The sequence below is a fragment of the Chiloscyllium punctatum genome, chromosome 37 (assembly GCF_047496795.1).
Source record: "Chiloscyllium punctatum isolate Juve2018m chromosome 37, sChiPun1.3, whole genome shotgun sequence".
NCBI classification, from domain to species: Eukaryota; Metazoa; Chordata; class Chondrichthyes; order Orectolobiformes; family Hemiscylliidae; genus Chiloscyllium; species Chiloscyllium punctatum.
In genome coordinates, this window is record NC_092775.1 from 12,163,297 (window position 1) to 12,182,257 (window position 18,961).

At 43.7% G+C, this 18,961-nt stretch overlaps 1 protein-coding gene across 1 annotated transcript in view; it reads right to left on the reverse strand.

The window, feature by feature from the left end:
• Nucleotides 1-17,512, reverse strand: part of samhd1 (SAM domain and HD domain 1) — a 59,828-nt gene extending 42,316 nt beyond the window's left edge. The window contains exons 1-5 of the mRNA XM_072556268.1: nt 17,211-17,512; nt 12,424-12,490; nt 10,369-10,438; nt 8,787-8,947; nt 4,458-4,573 (exon numbers count right to left, since the gene is read on the reverse strand). Coding sequence (XP_072412369.1) covers nt 4,458-4,573; nt 8,787-8,947; nt 10,369-10,438; nt 12,424-12,490; nt 17,211-17,391 — 595 coding nt within the window. The 5' untranslated portion in view covers nt 17,392-17,512. The remainder of the gene's footprint in view (nt 1-4,457; nt 4,574-8,786; nt 8,948-10,368; nt 10,439-12,423; nt 12,491-17,210) is intronic.
• Between the last annotated feature and the right edge of the window lie 1,449 nt (nt 17,513-18,961).

Sequence of the window (18,961 nt, forward strand, 5' to 3'; positions counted from 1 at the left end):
GTCACCCATCTGCCCCTGACGCTCCAGGGAAAAGACCCCAGGTTATACTCCAACAGGTTTATTTGAAATCGCAAGCTTGGGACTTCAGATAAACCTGTTCGACTATAATTTGATGTCATGTGACTTCTGATTTGTCCACCCCAGTCCAGCATTGGCACCTCCACATCATGACTCCTCTCAGGATCTTACATGTCTCAGTAAGATCACCTCTTATTCTTCCAAACTTATTAAGGCTGTAGCCCGTCCAACTTGCCCCACAAGATAATCCATCCATCGACATTGCCTCGGAGCTGCAGTCACTTGGAGGGTCTGCGCGCCCACCAAGCCCACGAGAAAGTCCTGCGACTTTCAGTTCTGGAGGTTTCTGCCACCGACTGGCCTCAGAGTTTTGCAAAGCAGCAGGGAAAACGGTAGGGAAACATTGCCATTCCTGGGAATCAGTCGAGAAAACCTTGCGAATTTCGAGAGGATTTGCAGCCCAGGTTGAGGTTCAGGTTGTCAGAATGCTTGCTGAGCTGACAGGTTTGTTTTCAGACGTTTGGTCACCATGCCAGGTAACATCATCAGCAAGCCTCTGATGAAGCACTGGTGTTCTATTTGTGTGTCTTGGTCTTTTAATGTGCGTGGTATCAGTAAGGTTCTTTTTCTCAGAGGTTGGTAAATGGGGTCCAAAAACTAGCCACCAAAAGACATGACCCACTCTCACTAGTATCCTTTCACACAGGTGAAGGAGGACACCACTTTGACTGGGACATCACATCCATCCTAGGATAGGCAAGAGAGACACACACACAGGAATTCCTAGAGACCTGGCATTCAAACTGGAACTCCATCAATAAACACATCAATTTGGACCCCGTTTACCAACCTCTGAGAAAAAGAACCGGAAATGATGTCACCCACCTTAATAGACCAAGACACACAAATAGAAAGCAGGACAAAACACCAGCACTTCACCGGAGGCTCACTGCTGATGTTACCGAGCATGGTAATGAGATGTCTGAGAACAAACCTACCAGCTCAGCGAGCAAACTTACAACCTGAGGAAACCTCCTCTGAACAGCTTCCAATATATTTCTATAACTTCTTAACTAAGGAGATCGACACGGTATAGAGTAGTCCAGAAGTGATCTCGATAACATTCTGCACAACAGTAGCAAAACATTTATAACGTTATATTCCATTCCCCCTGCAATAAACAACAGCGCCAGAGACACGGCTTCAATTCCCGCCTCAGGCAACTGTCTGTGTGGAGTTGGCACATTCTCTCAGTGTCTGTGGGGGTTTCCTCTGGGTGCTCAGGTTTCCTCCCACAGTCCACAAATATGCAGGTTAGGTGAATTGGCCATGCTAAATTGCCCATAGTGTTGGGTGAAGGGGTAAATGTAGGGGAATGGGTCTGGGTGGGTTGCTCTTCGGAGGGTCGGTGTGGACTTGTTAGGCCGAAGGGCTTGTTTCCACACTGTAAGTAACCTAATCTAATCTAATCATTCCATTTTGATATCGATGACCTACATATTAGGGCAGATCACCAAAACAAAAGCCTTACTCTCTGACAAGTTTAAGTTGCAAAGGAGCAGGAGGAACTTAGAGAGGAATAAGGAGGCACTTGGAGACCTTAGACTTTTGAAAGCTACAAGCACAATGGTCAGTGATAGAGTAATGATAATTGGAGGAACACATCTATCGTGCAGGGTTATGGAGCTAGAGGTTACAGAATGAGTGAGGGACAAGGCCATCGAAGGACTTGAAAATCAGGCTGAGAATTTAAAATCAAAGTGTTTGTTTACAATGAATAGGTGATGCTTTAACATTGATCCTATTAACAAAACATACCTTCCCAAATGAAATGTTGGATGTGTTGACTCAATGTATTACTTTGGGTCAGTATTTACAGTGGATGAAAAAACCAGCATGCCAGAAAGCACAAGGAAACTAATCATGAAAGTGTGTTAGGGACCCAACAAAGTAGCAGTTATAGCACTAAGGCATTTCAAACTCCTCGGCTCAGATACTTTAAAACCCTGCAATAGAAACCAGGATGAGAACACCAAAGATTCTGGCACAGGGACAGCCAAAACGTTGTCACGACTTGGGTGGATTTAGTTTTAGATTAAAAGAAATCGTATGTCACTTCATTATTTAATGGAAGTGAACTTGGTGTATATAGACTTCCAGAAGGAGGACAACACAAACTTGAGTAAAGTTATAGGTCATGGAATAAAGATGACAGCAGCAATGACACAAAATCAGCTGAGTAATAGGAAACAAAAAGTAATGATGCTGCCAGGCCTGCTGAGTTTCTCCAGCAATTTGTTTTTGTTTCAGATCTTCATTATTGGCAGTTCTTTGTGTTATTGTAGAAAGCAATGGTCAATGGATGTCTTTCAGGCTGTAAGGTAGTTTGTTGTGGAGTTTTCCAGGGATAAGCACTGGGATGCTTCCTTTTCCTGAAATATATTTATCTTCTCGAGCTTGGTGGGCAGGGACATGAAAAATTGTAAACCTTGAGGAGAACAGTGCAGAACTCAAAAGGACATAACTAAGTTGGTAGACTGAGCAGAAAGATGACAACTGAGGTTCAATGGAGAGATTTTAATAGGTAGAACATAGAAATAAATGAAGGCCACAAGTGAAAGTGGAGCAGGAACAGAGGAAAGGAAGTGGAAACACAAAGAATACGGATAACAGACAAGAATTTCATTTGGGAAGGTATGTTTTGTTAACAGGATCAATGTTAAAGCATCACCTATTCATTGTATTCAGCAACAACTTAAGAGAATAGGATAGAAAGCATATATCCAGTTTGCCAATGGCACAGAACTATGTAGTTTTAGACGGTTATCAACTAAAACCACAAATATCTTATTTGTAATTTTAAATGCAAAACTGTGGTAAGTAGATTTCAACGTCAGCAAATGTGAGATCATTTGTTTTGGAGCTAACTGATCTAGTCCCATTTGCTAGCACTTGGCCCATATTCCTCCAAACCCTTCCTATTCATGTACCCATCCAGATGCCTTTTAAATGTTGTAATTGTACCAGCATCCACCACTTCCTCTGGCAGCTCATTCCATATACGCACCACACTCTGCATGAGAAAAGTTGCCCCTAAAGTCCCTTTTAAATCCTTTCCCACTCACCTTAAACCGATGCCCTCTATCATGAGCTACTCTTGGGAAAAGACTGCAGTGTCTTAAATCCTGTAAACTGAGAGGTGTAAATGTGGAAACCAAGTCAAAATAACAGTATCTTCAAGGACTCATGGTGGCTCAGTGGTTATCACTGCTGCCTCTCTGCACCAGGGACCCGGGTTCGATTCCAGCCTTGGGCGACTGTCTATGTGATATTTGCACAATCTCCCCATGTCTGCGTGGGTTGTCTCCAGGTGCTCCAGTTTCCTCCCACAGTCCAAAGGTGTGCAGGTTGAATGAATTGGCCATGCTAAATTGCCCATAGTGTTCAGGAATGTGTAGGTTTGGTGCATTATTCAGGGGAAATGCAGAGTCTAGGGTAGGGGAATGAGTCTGGGTGGGTGACTCTCAGAGGGTCAGTATGGACTCCTTGGGCCAAATGATCTGTCTCCACACTGTAGAATTTCTATGATTTTTATGATAATCACTTTTGCCTTACTGAGAATTATAGAGGAGCTAAATTATTAGCATTTCTCACGTTATAGCTCAAGTAGAAACTGCACCTTCATCGCTAACATTTAAAATGACACTACAAAAGTAGGGAGAATTGCTCCAATTCTTACTATGAAATGCCTAATTTTCACAGTCACGACCCGAGACAGAGACAAAGGTCAGAGGGTAGGTGTAAGCAGGGTGGTCAGTCCAGATTGCAATGGTGGAGGGAGATATTGTTAAAGATTAACAGTGGTATATTTTGCTAACCTTGAAGTCTGTCCAGTTTAGACCACAACTTGTGTCTCGCAACAGACCAAGGCAATCCCACTAATCAGTATTGCACAATACTCCACAAAACCATGCAGTTGTGAACAGCAGCTACATCAAAAGGACCTAAACTGAGTCTCACAGTTTGTAGGAATGCAGATCGCATTCCATTTCCTAAAGGGACACTGAAGGAACCAGTACTATCAACAATAACTTAACACTCATAGCCTTCACTCTTCACGTTTAAAACATTACAGTCAGCCCTACCAGGATATCAGTCAATGTCCTGCTAATAGTTTGGAGACCAGTCACATATCCTGGTGAATGTTGCTTTGGAACACTGAAGCCTCCAGTTGTGACATTGCCTAAACAAGTCTGGAAATTAAACAATCCTGTAGAACTGAAGCACAGTGATGTTTTCACCCACTGCGCACTTTGCATATGAAACTTCTAACCCCGAAGCAAATAAAACATGACAATCTTGCTCAAAAGACAAAAAGAAAAGCACTCACACAGAGGTAGCATCCTCTTGCAACAGCTCCTACAGAGCAGCTCACTCACCCAGATCGTGGCAAAGTCCTGCAATCTGCACACACAGTATGTCGCGATGGTTAATCCGCAGTTCTGGTTGCCTTTCAGCAAGAGCTTTAACCAACTGGCCTGCCAGGTATCCCACACTATAGGGCAACAGACCAGAATAAACTTAACAAGGACATACACAATGCTTTGTACATTAACTATCATGAGGTTTCTAATAGACTAAACACCCCTGGATTTTCTTTGTGAAAATCACTTAATTAAATGCAACCAGCTTTTCTATATCTGATTTTTTACAATAAGGTAAACAATCGATTGCCTCCTGAATGTAAATACAGATGAGATATGGATGCTTGTACACTGCCTTTTGGATTCTGGATTAGTGGTGCTGGAAGAGCACAGCAGTTCAGGCAGCATCCAAATAGCTTCGAAATCGACGTTTCGGGCAAAAGCCCTTCATCAGGATGAAGGGCTTTTGCCCGAAACATCGATTTCGAAGCTATTTGGATGCTGCCTGAACTGCTGTGCTCTTCCAGCACCACTAATCCAGAATCTGGTTTCCAGCATCTGCAGTCATTGTTTTTACCTCACTGCGTTTAGGAGTCAGATTGAAAGACAAATTATATCAGAGTCCTCCCATCCCTATTTCAACATCAGTTTCCTGTTCTGGGGATAGGCTGGTCAGTGATATCCTCTACAAACCTCCCCCCATCCCCCAACTTCCACAGTTACCTTTTTCTCCATCACTGTTACATCTGTTCTAACAAGGCCAGCTTCCAGTAAAGGTAGGGCCTCAGAAATACTCACCTTTTTCCTCAGCCAAGGATTTTTCACTCTGGCTCTCAGCCAGCTCTGACTCATCTCCCACACTCTGCCCTCACCCCTTCTCTGCCCTCCCACAAGACTGACAGGTTCCCCCCCCCTCCCCCAGCTTTGACAAAGGGTCAGTTAGACTCGAAACATCAGCTCTTTTCGCTTTTTACAGATGCTGCCAGACCTGCTGAGTTTCCAGCATTTTCTCTTTTGGTTTCATGCTATCACCCATCCCTTTTTCTACTCAAGTGTCTCCTTCCCCCTCTCTCTGGGCTCCAGCTCCAACTCTCACTCTCCCCCCATCCCTGGTCTTCAGCACATGTACCACATTTTCCTCTTTACTGTCAGACCAGCTGAGTTTCTCCAGCAATTTCTGCTTTTGTCGCAGGAGCGGCAGATTGTGCATCAATCATTATTGGATCCTGTATGATTTTGTAAGGCCCATAAAATATAGGATTGGCTGCATTTTTACAAAACTGCAGAGTTATGTGGAGAAATTGAGTAGATTGGGTTCATACTCAGAGTTTCAAAGAGTGAGTAGAGACCATATTGCAACATATGAGTGAACATAAAAAGGGATTTGACAGGATAGATGCAGAGAGGTTGTTAATCCTAGAGGGAGGGGCTAGGACCAAAGAGTATAATCTCAGACCAAGGATAGATGCAGAGAGGTTGCTATTCCTAGAAGGAGAGGCTAGGACCAGAGGGTATAATCTCAGATTAAAGATTGATGCAGAGAGGTTGTTAATCCTGGTGGGAGAGACTAGGAACAGAGGGCATAATCTTAGACTAAGGGGTTGCCCATTTAAGACAGAGATGAGGAGGAATTTCTTTCCTCAGAGAGTAGTGAATTTACTGAATTCTGTACTGCAGAGTGGTGTGATAGACAACTATCTTAAAAAGATCAGCCATGGAGTTGAAGTTGATCAGTTCAGCCACGAAAGGGTGGATTCAATGGGCCAATTAGCCTAACTATGCAAATATTCATCATAGCCTCAGGGAGTTTTAATCCAGGAATCAAAATATCAAACCTCCATCCAAATCCAAGATTTTACTCAGGATGAAGTTACACTCATATGGAGGTAGTCTGCATCAAATCATAGGTGAGGAATTACCTTTGAACAATTGTCACTGCCGTAATTTTAAAAAATTCATTCACAAGATGAGGGCATCTCCAGCTTGATCAGCATTTATTGCCCATCCTTAATTGCCCAGAGGGCAATTAAGAGTCAACCACATTGCTGTGCATCTGGGATCACATGTAGGCCAGGCCAGGTAAGGATGGCAGTTTCCTTCCCTAAAGGACATTATTGGACCAGGTGGGTTTTTACAACAATGAATTCACGGTCATCATTAAACTCTAATTTCCAGCTATTTATTGAATTCAAATTCCACTATCTGCCGTGGTGGGATTCGTAACCAGGTCCCCAGAACATTTCCTGGGTCTGTGGATTAATTTTCCAGCGATAACACACTAGACTGTTGCCTCCTCTGTGGCAGTCCATTTGTACCTACCCATACAGCATTGAAACAAACAATTAGTTTATGAAAGATGGCTGAATGAACAGCAATTTGGCAGAAAGCTGGTGCCTCTTGGGCAGGTACTTATCAAAGAACTATACCTCACATACTCTAAATCACTCTGTCAGGAACAGACTGCAGTGTCACTGAAACCTACATCCCCAGTGGTCATTCTGTGTCTTGGCTGGTTTTTCGAACTGCATTCAATTGTGTTTCGATCCACTTTCTGTTTGTAACATGGCAAGTTCCTCATCAAAGAACATCCAGTTCCTTTGTGGAATTATATACAGAATCAGCTTCCACCATCTTTTACAGCAGGTATCCATGTGACATAGAATCCCTACAATGTGGAAACAGACAAGTCCACACACCGACCCTCCAAAGATTAACCCTCCCAGACCTATTCCTATATTTACCCCTGGCTAATGCACCTAACCTACACATCCCTGAACACTAAGGGCAATTTAGCATGGCTAATTCACCTAACCTGCATATCTTTGGACTGTGGGAGGAAACTGGAGCACCTAGAGGAAATCCATGCAGACACGGGGAGAATGTGCAAACTCCACACAGTCGCCAGAGGCTGGAGTCAAACCTGGGGCCCTGGTGCTGAGGCAGCAGTGCTAACCACCGTGCCGCCCCAAACTAGCTCAAGCTTCTAGAATGGACATGAACTCTCAACCTTCAGGCTCAGGGCCTAGTGCTATCATTAGGCCAAGCTAATATGAAAGGTTCAAAACATCAACATGCAAAACTCTCATTGCTGTGATCTCAGTTTCCATATCATGTTTAGTTAAATTTATACAACCTTTAAGGAGCAGAAATATTTATCTATTTAGTTGCTCCAGACTAAACACTGTGCCGATACTTAGTAGAATCCCTTACTTTGATTTTAGAATTGTGACCAGTTCGATCACATATCCCACTGAAAAAGAAGCATCCAATTGCTTGCACGCATATACCACCTATGGTATGGTAAACAGACCAAAGACACTTCACAGCAGCATAAACCAGACAAAACGTGACACCGAAGTTACAAAAGGAGATATCAGGACAAAATAACAGCAGCTTGGACAAAGGCATAAGAGAGATCCTAAAGCAGGAAAAAGAAAAAAAGTGGAGAAATTTCAGGGGTCAATTTCAGAACTTCAAATCATTTCTTTTTAAATGCATTCATGGGATTTAAGTGTTGTTAGCTACACCAGCACCTTGTTGCCTTCCCTAAACAGCGGACAGTTGGAGTAATGTTAGTCAGGAATGTACAGGAGGGCAGAACTTGCGAAGTGCAATGATGTTGGACAGTTATATCGAAGTGGAGGAGAGCAGACAAGAGGAAGAGAAGGGGTGGCCATAGAGGGATGGAAATTTAAAAAAAAACGCTGGAATGACAGTTCAAAAGGTCAGTGATCACAGAATCAGGGGTTAAAGAGGGTCTCATATGATACAAGCAGCAGAGTCTTGTAGAATTGGAAGCTTTTGGAGGATGGAAGATCCAAGGCCAACAATGAGTGTGTTAAAATAGTGGGATCTGATTAATGGTTTGATCACCAAATGGATATAATATATTCCTACGTCCCCATCATGTTAGGGAAATATGTATATTTTGATCACAATTTAAAGCAGAAAGTTATAACTTAAAAAGGCATCACTTATGAATGCTCAGCAGTGATAGGGAGGTGGATAAGCTCCCAGACATCATTTTATTTATCCAGTGATCTTATTAGAGAATAACTAATGAAACACCGAAGTCCAGAAGTAAATCTTATTGAACAATTTGAAATGCAGGAGCCTAGGGAATCTTCCCCAAGAAATGCTCCAACAATGAGTCGACATGTTTTGGAGATTGGCACTGAGCCGAGTCTCAGTTTTAAATAGTCTTATGTGCATGAGTAGAAAATGAGATGTTGTTGCATTGAGCTTCACTGGAGCACTATTAGCAGGTCGAGAAATGTTAGCAATGGGCTTGTTCTCATCAAGCACTTTCTACTTTTAGGATAAATTCCTTCCTGGACTCCTCACCCGATGGAATGCTCGAATCTGTTGTGTGAAGCACCAGGATATACAAAATACGTCCCACCCAGCTGCTTGATGAAGCGGAGCCGCTGAAATTGTGGAGTGTCAATGATCCGGACGAGGACTGGATGCATCTCAATGTGTCCATGGATCGGGTCATTGAATACCTGCAGGAAAAACCAAGTACCTCACATTACATGCCAGAGTTACAAGCGTGACTGTATGTACAAATCCCACGTACAGATTAATCAAATTAATTAGTCATTTGAAATTACACAGATCTGTTATTAAAACATGTATTTTCTCAACACAGCACAAGCCATTCAGACCAAATGTTCTATGCTAGTGTTAAGGATGTCTGGGAGTCTCCTCCAATCAGCTCTACCTCACCCCAACAACATACCCTTCTATTTCTTTATCCCTCACATACTTATCTAGCATCTGGTTAAATAGATCTGCCCCTCGCTGCAGGACAGTCCCCACATTCCAATCATTCTCTGGGTAAAAGGGTTACTTTGGATTTTGCCATTGGTTTGATTCGTGATTTGGGGCCCTGGTTTTGGAATTCCCCACAAGTGGGAAACTCTCTTCTATGCGTACCATACAGAATCCCTTCATCAATGACCTTCACTGGGTCACATTTCATTCTTTTCTTTCCTAAAAGGTAAAATAAACCTTGCCTGTCCAGCCTCTGACTGTTGAGAGAGTTTACAAAAATGCAATAGTATAGTGCTGTACATCTCTGTGACTCTAATTTGTGAAGGTGGTTAACAAGCAATAATCCCCCTTAACTGGCAACGCAGCACTAGTTAGGGAGAAGCCCACCATGGCATGTGGAAAGCATAAGAGATGAAATGAGTTGCTCCAGGTTGCGATGGGTCTCACCAGACTTCTCACCCGATGTTGCCACAAATCTCTCTGACCCATAAGATTCCATCCAGCAAAAGTGGCCAATGCATCACAGACCCCCTCCATAACAAAGCAGCACCACATTCTACTTCCTCATCCATAACCCTCCCCCTCCATCATTTTTCTTGTGACATCTAAAATAACTCTACAGAGGACTGTATCCCATCACCTATTCATCCTTTATTTACACATGAACAGTCCTTGACTACAGTACTGCCTCATACAGAGCCAGGTACTGGATTGTCGGTATCTCTGACATTCATCTTTTTTTTCCCCTCAGTCTCCTCTCCTCCATAATACAGAAAAGTGGAAAGTCTTTCACTCTCACTGATCCAGCTCCCTCAGAGCCAGCTCGAATTGTCTGATTTTTTTATTTCTTTCCCTCCCACATTACCACCCGACAACGGTAAAGCTTATTTTTCCCCAGCACTCATGTCACATGTGTGCAGGTGTTGGACACAGTGAAGACATTCACCTTTTCTATCTGTCAGCTAAAACTCCTTAATTGGACCAGATTAACAGCCCCAGTTAGGGAACTCATACTCTGAGGTCCAGTTAGTTGGCTGACCGCATTACAGTCACTACAGCATCCTCCTCCAAACACTCATGGTGGCCAGTAGCCAGACAAGGGGGAACTAGACTTAAGGCTGTCCAATTTCTCCTTCAGCTGTGTACCTACCTTCATATCAATAGGTTTCTGCCACAGCAAATCAATACACTTGATCAAATCCAAGCGTTCACCAAGACATCTGCAAAAACACAAACAAAACAGCATCACCACAAAGATTATGAGTCTTAGCTTACAGAGAAGCTGCCAATCTGTGACAGACAATGCCCACTTATCAGGGAGGAGAAAGTGAGGACTGCAGGTTCTGGAGTACCAGAGTTGAAAAATGTGGTGCTGGAAAAATACAGTAGGCCAGGCAGCATCCGAGGAGCAGGAGAATCGACGTTTCGGGCACAAGCCCTTCTTCAGGAATGAGGCTGGTGTGCCAAGCGGGCCGAGATAAAGGGTAGGGGGGAGGGGCACTGGGAATACGATAGGGGGAAGGAGGTGAGGGTGAGGGTGATAGGCCGGAGAGGGGGTGGGGGCTGAGGGGTTGGGAAGAAGACTGCAGGTCAAGAGGGCGATACTGAATCCAGGGGTTGGGACTGCGATAAGGTGGGGGGAGGGGAAATGAGCAAGCTGGAGAAATCTACTTATCACCCAATTGGAAATATTTACATAAATCACCAATTAAACTAGTTACTACTCTTCCTTCACCCTGGCCCTCAAAATTCCTTTGCTCCACTGACAGACAGAGACAAAAGAAGGTTCATAGCTCCTTGAAAGTGGAGTCGCAGGTGGATAGGATAGTGAAGGCGGCGTTTTGTATGCTTTCCTTTATTGGTCAGAGCGTTGAGTACAGGAGTTGGGAGGTCATGTTGAGGCTGTACAGGACATTGGTTAGGCCATTGTTGGAATATTGCGTGCAATTTTGGTCTCCTTCCTATTGGAAAGATATTGTGAAACTTGAAAGGGTTCAGAAAAGATTTACAAGGATGTTGCCAGGGTTGGAGGATGAGAGCTATAGGGAGAGGCAGAACAGGCTGGGGCTGTTTTCCCTGGAGCGTCGGAGGCTGAGGTTTACAAAATTATTTTGTGGCCATCACTATTACTTTATAGAGGTTTACAAAATTATGAGGGGCATGGATAGGGTAAATAGGCAAAGTTTTTTCCCTAGGGTCGGGGAATCCAAAACTAGAGGGCATAGGTTTAGGGTGAGAGGGGAAAGATATAAAAAAGACCTACGGGGCAACTTTTTCACGCAGAGGGGGGTAAGTGTATGGAATGAGCAGTCAGAGGAAGTGGTGGAGGCTGGTACAATTGCAACATTTAAGAGACATTTGGATGGGTATATGAATAGGAAGGGTTTGGAGGGATATGGGCCGGGTGTTGGCAGGTCGGACTAGATGGGTTGGGATATCTGGTCGGCATGGATGGGTTGGACCAAAGGGTCTGTTTCCATGTTGTACATCTCTATGACCCTAAGTGAAATCCAGGTTCAATACATCGCAAACCAAAAACTATACCTACAAAAAGTGCTGGATAGTACTGGATACTATCTTCTGTGATCCTCCCTGATACTAGCCCTTCCTGAAAGATAACCACCAATGGCTCTCTAGCCTCCTCAGTTATCTCCTTCAGACCCCTGGGGGTGTAGTCCACCTGGTCCAGGTGATTTATCCACCTCCAACTTCCCCAGCACCTTCTCTTTAGTGATGGCCACTACACTCACCTCTGCCCCCAACCCTCAAAGTTCTGGTCTGAGAAATAGGAGAAAAGAAAAATATTTATCATCTTGGAATGTATTGCCTGAGAATACGATGAAGGCAAATTCAATCAATCCAAGAAATCATTTAGACATTTGTCTGAAGAGAAAGGATGCGCTGTCTTTCCAGGGAACAGAGCTGGGGAATACACTAAATGAGCTGGTCATTTGGAAAGCCAGTACGGACATATTGGGCTTAATGGTCTCCTTCTACACTGTATCAATTCAATGACTCTGTACTTATAGAACAAATTAAACTCTTTGCTCAGAGGAACAAAAGCGAGACTGTGAGAATGATAGCTTTGATTCTGGGGAAAGTTCCCGATTCCTTTCTTCAGAATTAAAAATAGTTACAGAGATAGTCACAATGCCCTGAATTTACAAAAGAGTATTGCCTTTAATTATAACATTGCAACACTTACCTCACTCCAATCTGCTCCAAATCAGATTCTGTTAGATAAGGTAGTTTGCATCCAGTTAGTTTTTCATCTAGAGAATGAGGATAAGAAAATGAATCATGAAGCTATAAGTTTCTTCAACTTTTAGCCCTTACCAAGTGCCATAGACAGGTTCTATTCCAGCACCTACATGTTACCCTCCACATCACACACCAGTCTGACGTGGAACTATAGTGCCATTCTTGCAATATCATTGAGTCAAAATCCTGGATCTCACTCACTAAAAGTACTGTGAACTACCACAGACAGCAGCAGTAGAAGGCAATGTCTCATCACTGTCTCCTTAAAGGTAATTAGGGATAGGCAAGAAATGCAGGTCTAGCCAGGCAGATCTACATCTCGCAAATTCAGAATAAACAAACAGAATTGTGATATATGCAATAAGTAACTTGATTGCTGGTCCCACTGCACTTAACCCAATTCCTGAGAAAGTTGTCGTTTCCTACCCGAATCGGTCACATAGCACAACAAGAAGGATAGGAGACATGGTGAGACAGTGGTAATGTCAATGGGCTAATATTTCAGAAGGGCTGATGCCCGAAACGTCGATTCTCCTGTTCCTTGGATGCTGCCTGACCTGCTGCGCTTTTCCAGCAACACATTTTCAGCTCTGATCTCCAGCATCTGCAGTCCTCACTTTCTCCTAGTATTTCAGAGACACTAACTGGTGCTCTTGGGTTCAAAACTCGCACTTGGACAGCTCGTGAAATCTAAATTCAATTCATTTTTGAAAACCTAGAATTTAAAACTAGGTTTGGCAATGGTCACTGTGAAACTATCATCAATTGTCGTAAAAAGCCATCCATTTCACTAATTTCCTTTAGCGAAGGTATCTGCTCATTCCAAAAGAACAATTAAATCAGACTTGAAAAATTAACTTTCTCTCTCTCTCTACACAAATGCTGCCAGACCTACAATTGCACAATTTCATAACCTGTTTTAAATTCAGGAAGTTATCGTAGAGAAGGCAGTTACATAGTCATTAGGAAGCAAATATGATGTGAACCTGACCTGACTCCAGGCTCCACAGCAATCTTCCTGACTCTTAAAATGACCTAGTAAACCAAAGGTTGAAGGAATAGACAAATGTGTCATTTTATCAGCGCCACACCCATATCCCATGAATTAATTAAGGAAACAAGTCATGATTAATATAACAGTAATTTTCTGTTAATTATTCTAGCAGCCAAAGTTTATTCCATTGCCAAGCTTACAATGAAGCCACAAGACCCTTCCCCTTGGCTTACTCTTAGGCTCCTTTGCACCAATGTTATTTTGGCCTGTTCCTCCACTGTAAATCAGTTTTTAAAAACCAACTTACCACAGAGCCACAGAGATGCCCTGCACAAAAACAGACCCTTCGGTCCAACTTATCCATGCCGACCAAATATCCTAACCTAATCTCATCCCACTTGCCAGTACCTGGTCCATATCCCTCTAAACCCTTCCTATTCATATACCAATCCAGATGCCTTTTAAATGTTGCAATCGTCCTCACCTCCACCACTTCCTCTGGCAGCTCATTCCACACACACGCCACCCTCTGTGTGAAAAAGTTGCCCCTTAGGTTCTTTTTATATCTTTTCCCTCTCACCCTAAACCAATACTCTCTAGTTGTGGACTCCCCCACCCCAAGGAAAAGACTGTCTATTTATCCTATCCATGTCCCTCATGATTTTATAAACCTGTATAAGGTCACCCCTCAGCCTCCGACGCTCCAGGGAAAACAGCCCCAGACTATTTAACCTCTCCCTGTAGCTCAAATCCTCCAACCCTGGCAACATCCTTGTAAATCTTTTCTGAACCCTTTCAAGTTTCACAACATCCTTCTGAAAATTGCATGCAATATTCCAACAGTGGCCTAACCAATGTCCTGTACAGCCGCAACATGTTCTCCCCGCTTCTATACTCAATGCTCTGACCAATAAAGGAAAGCATACCAAACGCCTTCTTCACTATCCTATCTACCTGCGACTCTACTTTCAAGGAGCTATGAACCTGCACTCCAAGGTCTCTTTATTCAGCAACACTCCTTTACCAGTAAGTGTATAAGACCTGCCCTGATTAGCTTTTCCAAAATGTAGCAGCTCGCATTTATATAAATTAAACTCCATCTGCTACTCCTCAGCCCATTGTCAGGTCTGCGTCTCTCCTATTGTGCATTACAATCTCAACCTCATCTGTTTTTAAAATTGCTCTGCATTCCTTTTCCCTTAGTAATGGATAAAAACCTGGCAAATTAGATTTTCTTCCCTTCCCCACCCACTTCATTAGTTACTTTCTCTTTCTGTTTTAACAGCTCTTGCTGTCTGCTTTGCCTTGCATATTTTATTAGCTTGAGACTAGCTGTGAATTTTCTTACTTTAGTTGCTTATCGATATAAGTGGAGCCTATAGGAGTATAGTGTGCAATTTTATTGAACCCAATAATCTGGGAATACCTCCCATTGTTTGATCATTTATTTATATATTAATAGAGTTTATGTAAGCCTCTATCAGCGCTGGACTATTTCTTAAAATTGTTTGTTGTCTTAAGTATATAATAGTGTTTTTAATAGCAGAAGTTTGCTAACAGTGGTTCATGACTCCCACAGGGGTTACAGACTGTGGGATTCTCAAACTTTTATATTCATATATCATTTTACATATCTGATCAATAACACCCTAACTTCAGTAATTATTTACACAGCATTACTATGCTGGTTTATTGCCATTTGTTAGTTTTTAAATCTCAAAATGGAGTCATATTGGAAAGTAGCTTGGAAAACAGTTTTACAGCTACAGTAAGCACAGAGCATGACAAATATTTTATGTTGCTTTTAACTTTATCAATTAACAGCTCAGCCCATTGCAATATGTGCAATTAATTTCAATTTCTACCTCCTAAAGTTACAAAAAAATCATGTCCCTGCTTCCCTTCTCTCTTTTAGTCTAAAACCGAAGATGTAGTATGATCAAGACTGCAAGAGGAATGTTGAAGGGCTCCCGCCCAAAACATTGATTTTCCTGCTCTTCGGATGCTGAGCTGAGCTTTTCCAGCACCACTCTGATCTCAAATCTGATCTCCAGTCCTCGCTTTTGCCAAGACTGCGAAAGCCTACTTCCTCTTTGGGGTTTTGAACAATGAGAGGTGACCTCATTGAAGCGAGCAAGCTTCTTCGAGCACTTGACAGGGTCGACTCAGAGAAGGTGTTTCCCCTTGTGGTAGAGTATAGGAGCAGAGGGCATAATCTCATATTAAAGGGGTCACCCCTGCAAAAACACAGGAGGAATTTCTTCTCTCAGACAGAGTGAGTGAATGTGTGGAACTTCTTACCATGAAGGGCTGTTCAGCAATGCTCCCTCCAAGCCATGCAGTTACACAGCTAGTGAGAAGCTCCACAACACACTGATGCTTCCAGAAACTTCTGCCTGCTCAGACGTCAGAAATCCGCTTGGTGAGGAAAAGAATTAGAGGGAACGCTGTTGTTAAGTGCACAAAGAGTGAGATAAAAATATTTTTAATCAGGAAAGGAATCAAGGGTTAGAGGAAAAAGTCAAAAAAGTGGAGGTACGGTTTATCAGATCAGCCACAATTCCATTGAATGATTGTACAGACTCATTAGGCCAAACAGCCTACCTCTGTGCATAGGATTTCAATTTTATGGTCTCACCATCCACAGTAACACATAACTGCAGGTACAACCCAAGGGTCAAAAGTCCTCACATTTATTCCCCTCTGTGCTGCTGTGATTTTGTCAGATCTCAAGAACACCTCAATGGAGTTTCCACCCAACTCCCACTGGAGAAACAAGGGTTCAGTATGAGAACCCACAAAGAGATGCATATCCCATGTATTACAGAATGGCAACAGCCAAATAAGGAACCACAACATACACAGCACAGTGAGTATGTTTCTGATATTTCACATCTAATCGGAATGCTGATGTGGACCACTGGTAAAGGAGGTAAAAATCATCCCAACAATGACACAGGAGGATCTTGCACGCTAGAGTGTTAGAGTCGCACTGTACAGAAACAGACCCTTTGGTCTGACTTGTCCATGCCAACCCAATATTCTACATTAATCCAGTCCCATTTGCCAGCATTTGGTCCATATCCATCTAAACACTTGTGAGTCATATACTCACTCACCCAGATGCTTTTTATGTCATTGTACCAGCCTCCAGCTCATTCCATGCATGCAGCACCTTTTGTGAAAACATTAGGTCTCTTTTAAATCTTTCCCCTCTGACTTTAAACCTATGCCATGTAGTTTTGGAGTCCACTATCCTGGGGAGTAGTGGCTTGACTATTTACAGGTAGATGACTCTGACTATTTATCCTATCCATGCCCCTCATGATTTTACAAACCTCTGTAAGATCACCCCTCAGCCTCCGACACTTAAGGGAAAATAGACCCAGTCCACTCAGCCTTTCCCTATAGCTCAAACTCTCCAACCCTGGCAACATCCTAGTAAATCTGAGTTGGCAGGGATTCTTCCGAAACAAGATCTACAACCTATGAACCGAAGGCAGTCCCCATCTTGGATGTATTTAGTTCAGCGAAACAAAATAGCAAGGGGATGAGGTAATTCTAAGAGGAAGTGTATCCCCTTTTCCTGCCTTCACTTTGCTTTACAGGAGGGATGGGTAAATCTGCAGGAAGGGCAAAGGGAAAGGGAAAGAGGGAATTTGGAGAGGTCCATACAGCGTGCACAGCCACGCGGGGTCGAATGAGCTCCTTGCACTGTCCAAAGATTGCACACTCACCTCTGAACAACGACTCGAACTTTTCAAATCCATGTGTCCGCAGAAAACAGCAGACATCCTCCACGTCCCAGTCTCGGTAATTGGGTTTGAACCTGAGCAGGGAGACTCTCTTGGCTGGAGTCACCGGGTTGGTGTCTGCCCCAGCGTCTATCGGCCTCTTTCGGTTCTCGCCTTGGTTCATTGCCCCCGGTCTCCGCGATGCTGCTGGGTTGCTGTACACAGTACTGAGCGCTCGCTCTCTCTCTGCGTGTGTGAGAGAGTTGCTGCTGCCGGCCTCACTGAAACTGTCCCTCTTTGCTGAATCGCTGCCAAACCCGGAAGAGGCTCGCCCCTGACCGCTCATTGCTTCACTGTATCCATTTCCACTGACAATCAAACCCTCTTCCCACCCCCAGTTAAAGTGGCAATGCTCCCTGTACAAACACATCAGGCCATTCAGCCCGTCATAGGTTAATTTGAAGGGAATGTGGGGGACTGTTAGGAACCGAGAAAAATCCTATCGGGACTAGGCACTTGCATTTGTAAAGGTAAAAACAATGACTGCAGATGCTGGAAAGCAAATACTGGATTAGTGGTGCTGGAAGAGCACAGCAGTTCAGGCAGCATCCAACGAGCAGCGAAATCGACGTTTTGGGCAAAAGCCCTTCATCAGGAATAAAGGCAGTGAGACTGAAGCGTGGAGAGATAAGCTAGAGGAGGGTGGGGGTGGGGAGAGAGTAGCATCGAGTACAATGGGTGAGTGGGGGAGGGGATGAAGGTGATAGGTCAAGGAGGAGAGGGGGGCGTGGATGAAGGGCTCTGGCCCTAAACGTCGATTCTCCTGCTCCTCGGATGCTGCCTGAACTGCTGTGCTCTTCCAGCACCACTAATCCAGTACTTGCATTTGTAAAGTTGAGAGTGGGGTGCTGTAAAAGCACAGCAGGTCAGGCAGCATCCGAGGAGCAGGAGAATCGACATTTAGGGCCAGAGCCCTTCATCCGGATGCTGACTGACCTGCTGTGCTTTTTCAGCAACACACTCTGATCTCCAGCATCTGCAGATCTGTCTCCTATTTGCATTTTTAAATCGGCTGGAATATTTGGTGCCACCTGCAAAACTCCCCATTATGATTATGAACACCTCGCCTTGCTCCCTCTTTCTCCAATATCATCGTAAGTTTTCAAGGGTTTTCCTGAATTGTCCTTTGAAACAGTGTTGTTGAATCTCTTTCAACTAGAACTTCCCAGAGATTAGGAAACAAATGATTTGCATTGCTAACCCATCTTTCATGTCTTTCAGACGTCTAGAATTCCTTACAGCCATATAATTACAGTTGAAGTCTTCTTTTGTTCATGGGATAGGGTCATCGCTGGCTAGGCAGCATTTATTGCCCATTCCTAATTGCCCAGAGGGCAATTGATAGTCAATCACATTGGCAAAAGCGAGGACTGCAGATGCTGGAGATCGGACTCAAGATTAGAGTGGTGCTGGAAAAGCAGAGCAGATCAGGCAGCATCCGATGAGCAGGAAAATTGACATTTCAGGCAGGAGCCCTTCATCAGGAATGAGGATGGGAGCCTCCAAGGTGGAGAGATAAATGGGAGGGCGTGGGGCTGGGAAGAAGGTAGCAAAGAGTGCAATAGGTGGATGGAGGTGGGGATGAAGGTGATAGTTCAGAGAGGAGGGTGGAGCAGATAGGTGGGAAGGAAGATAGGCAATTAGGACAGGTCATGAGGACGGTGCTGAGCTGGCAAGTTGGAGCTGGGGTAAGG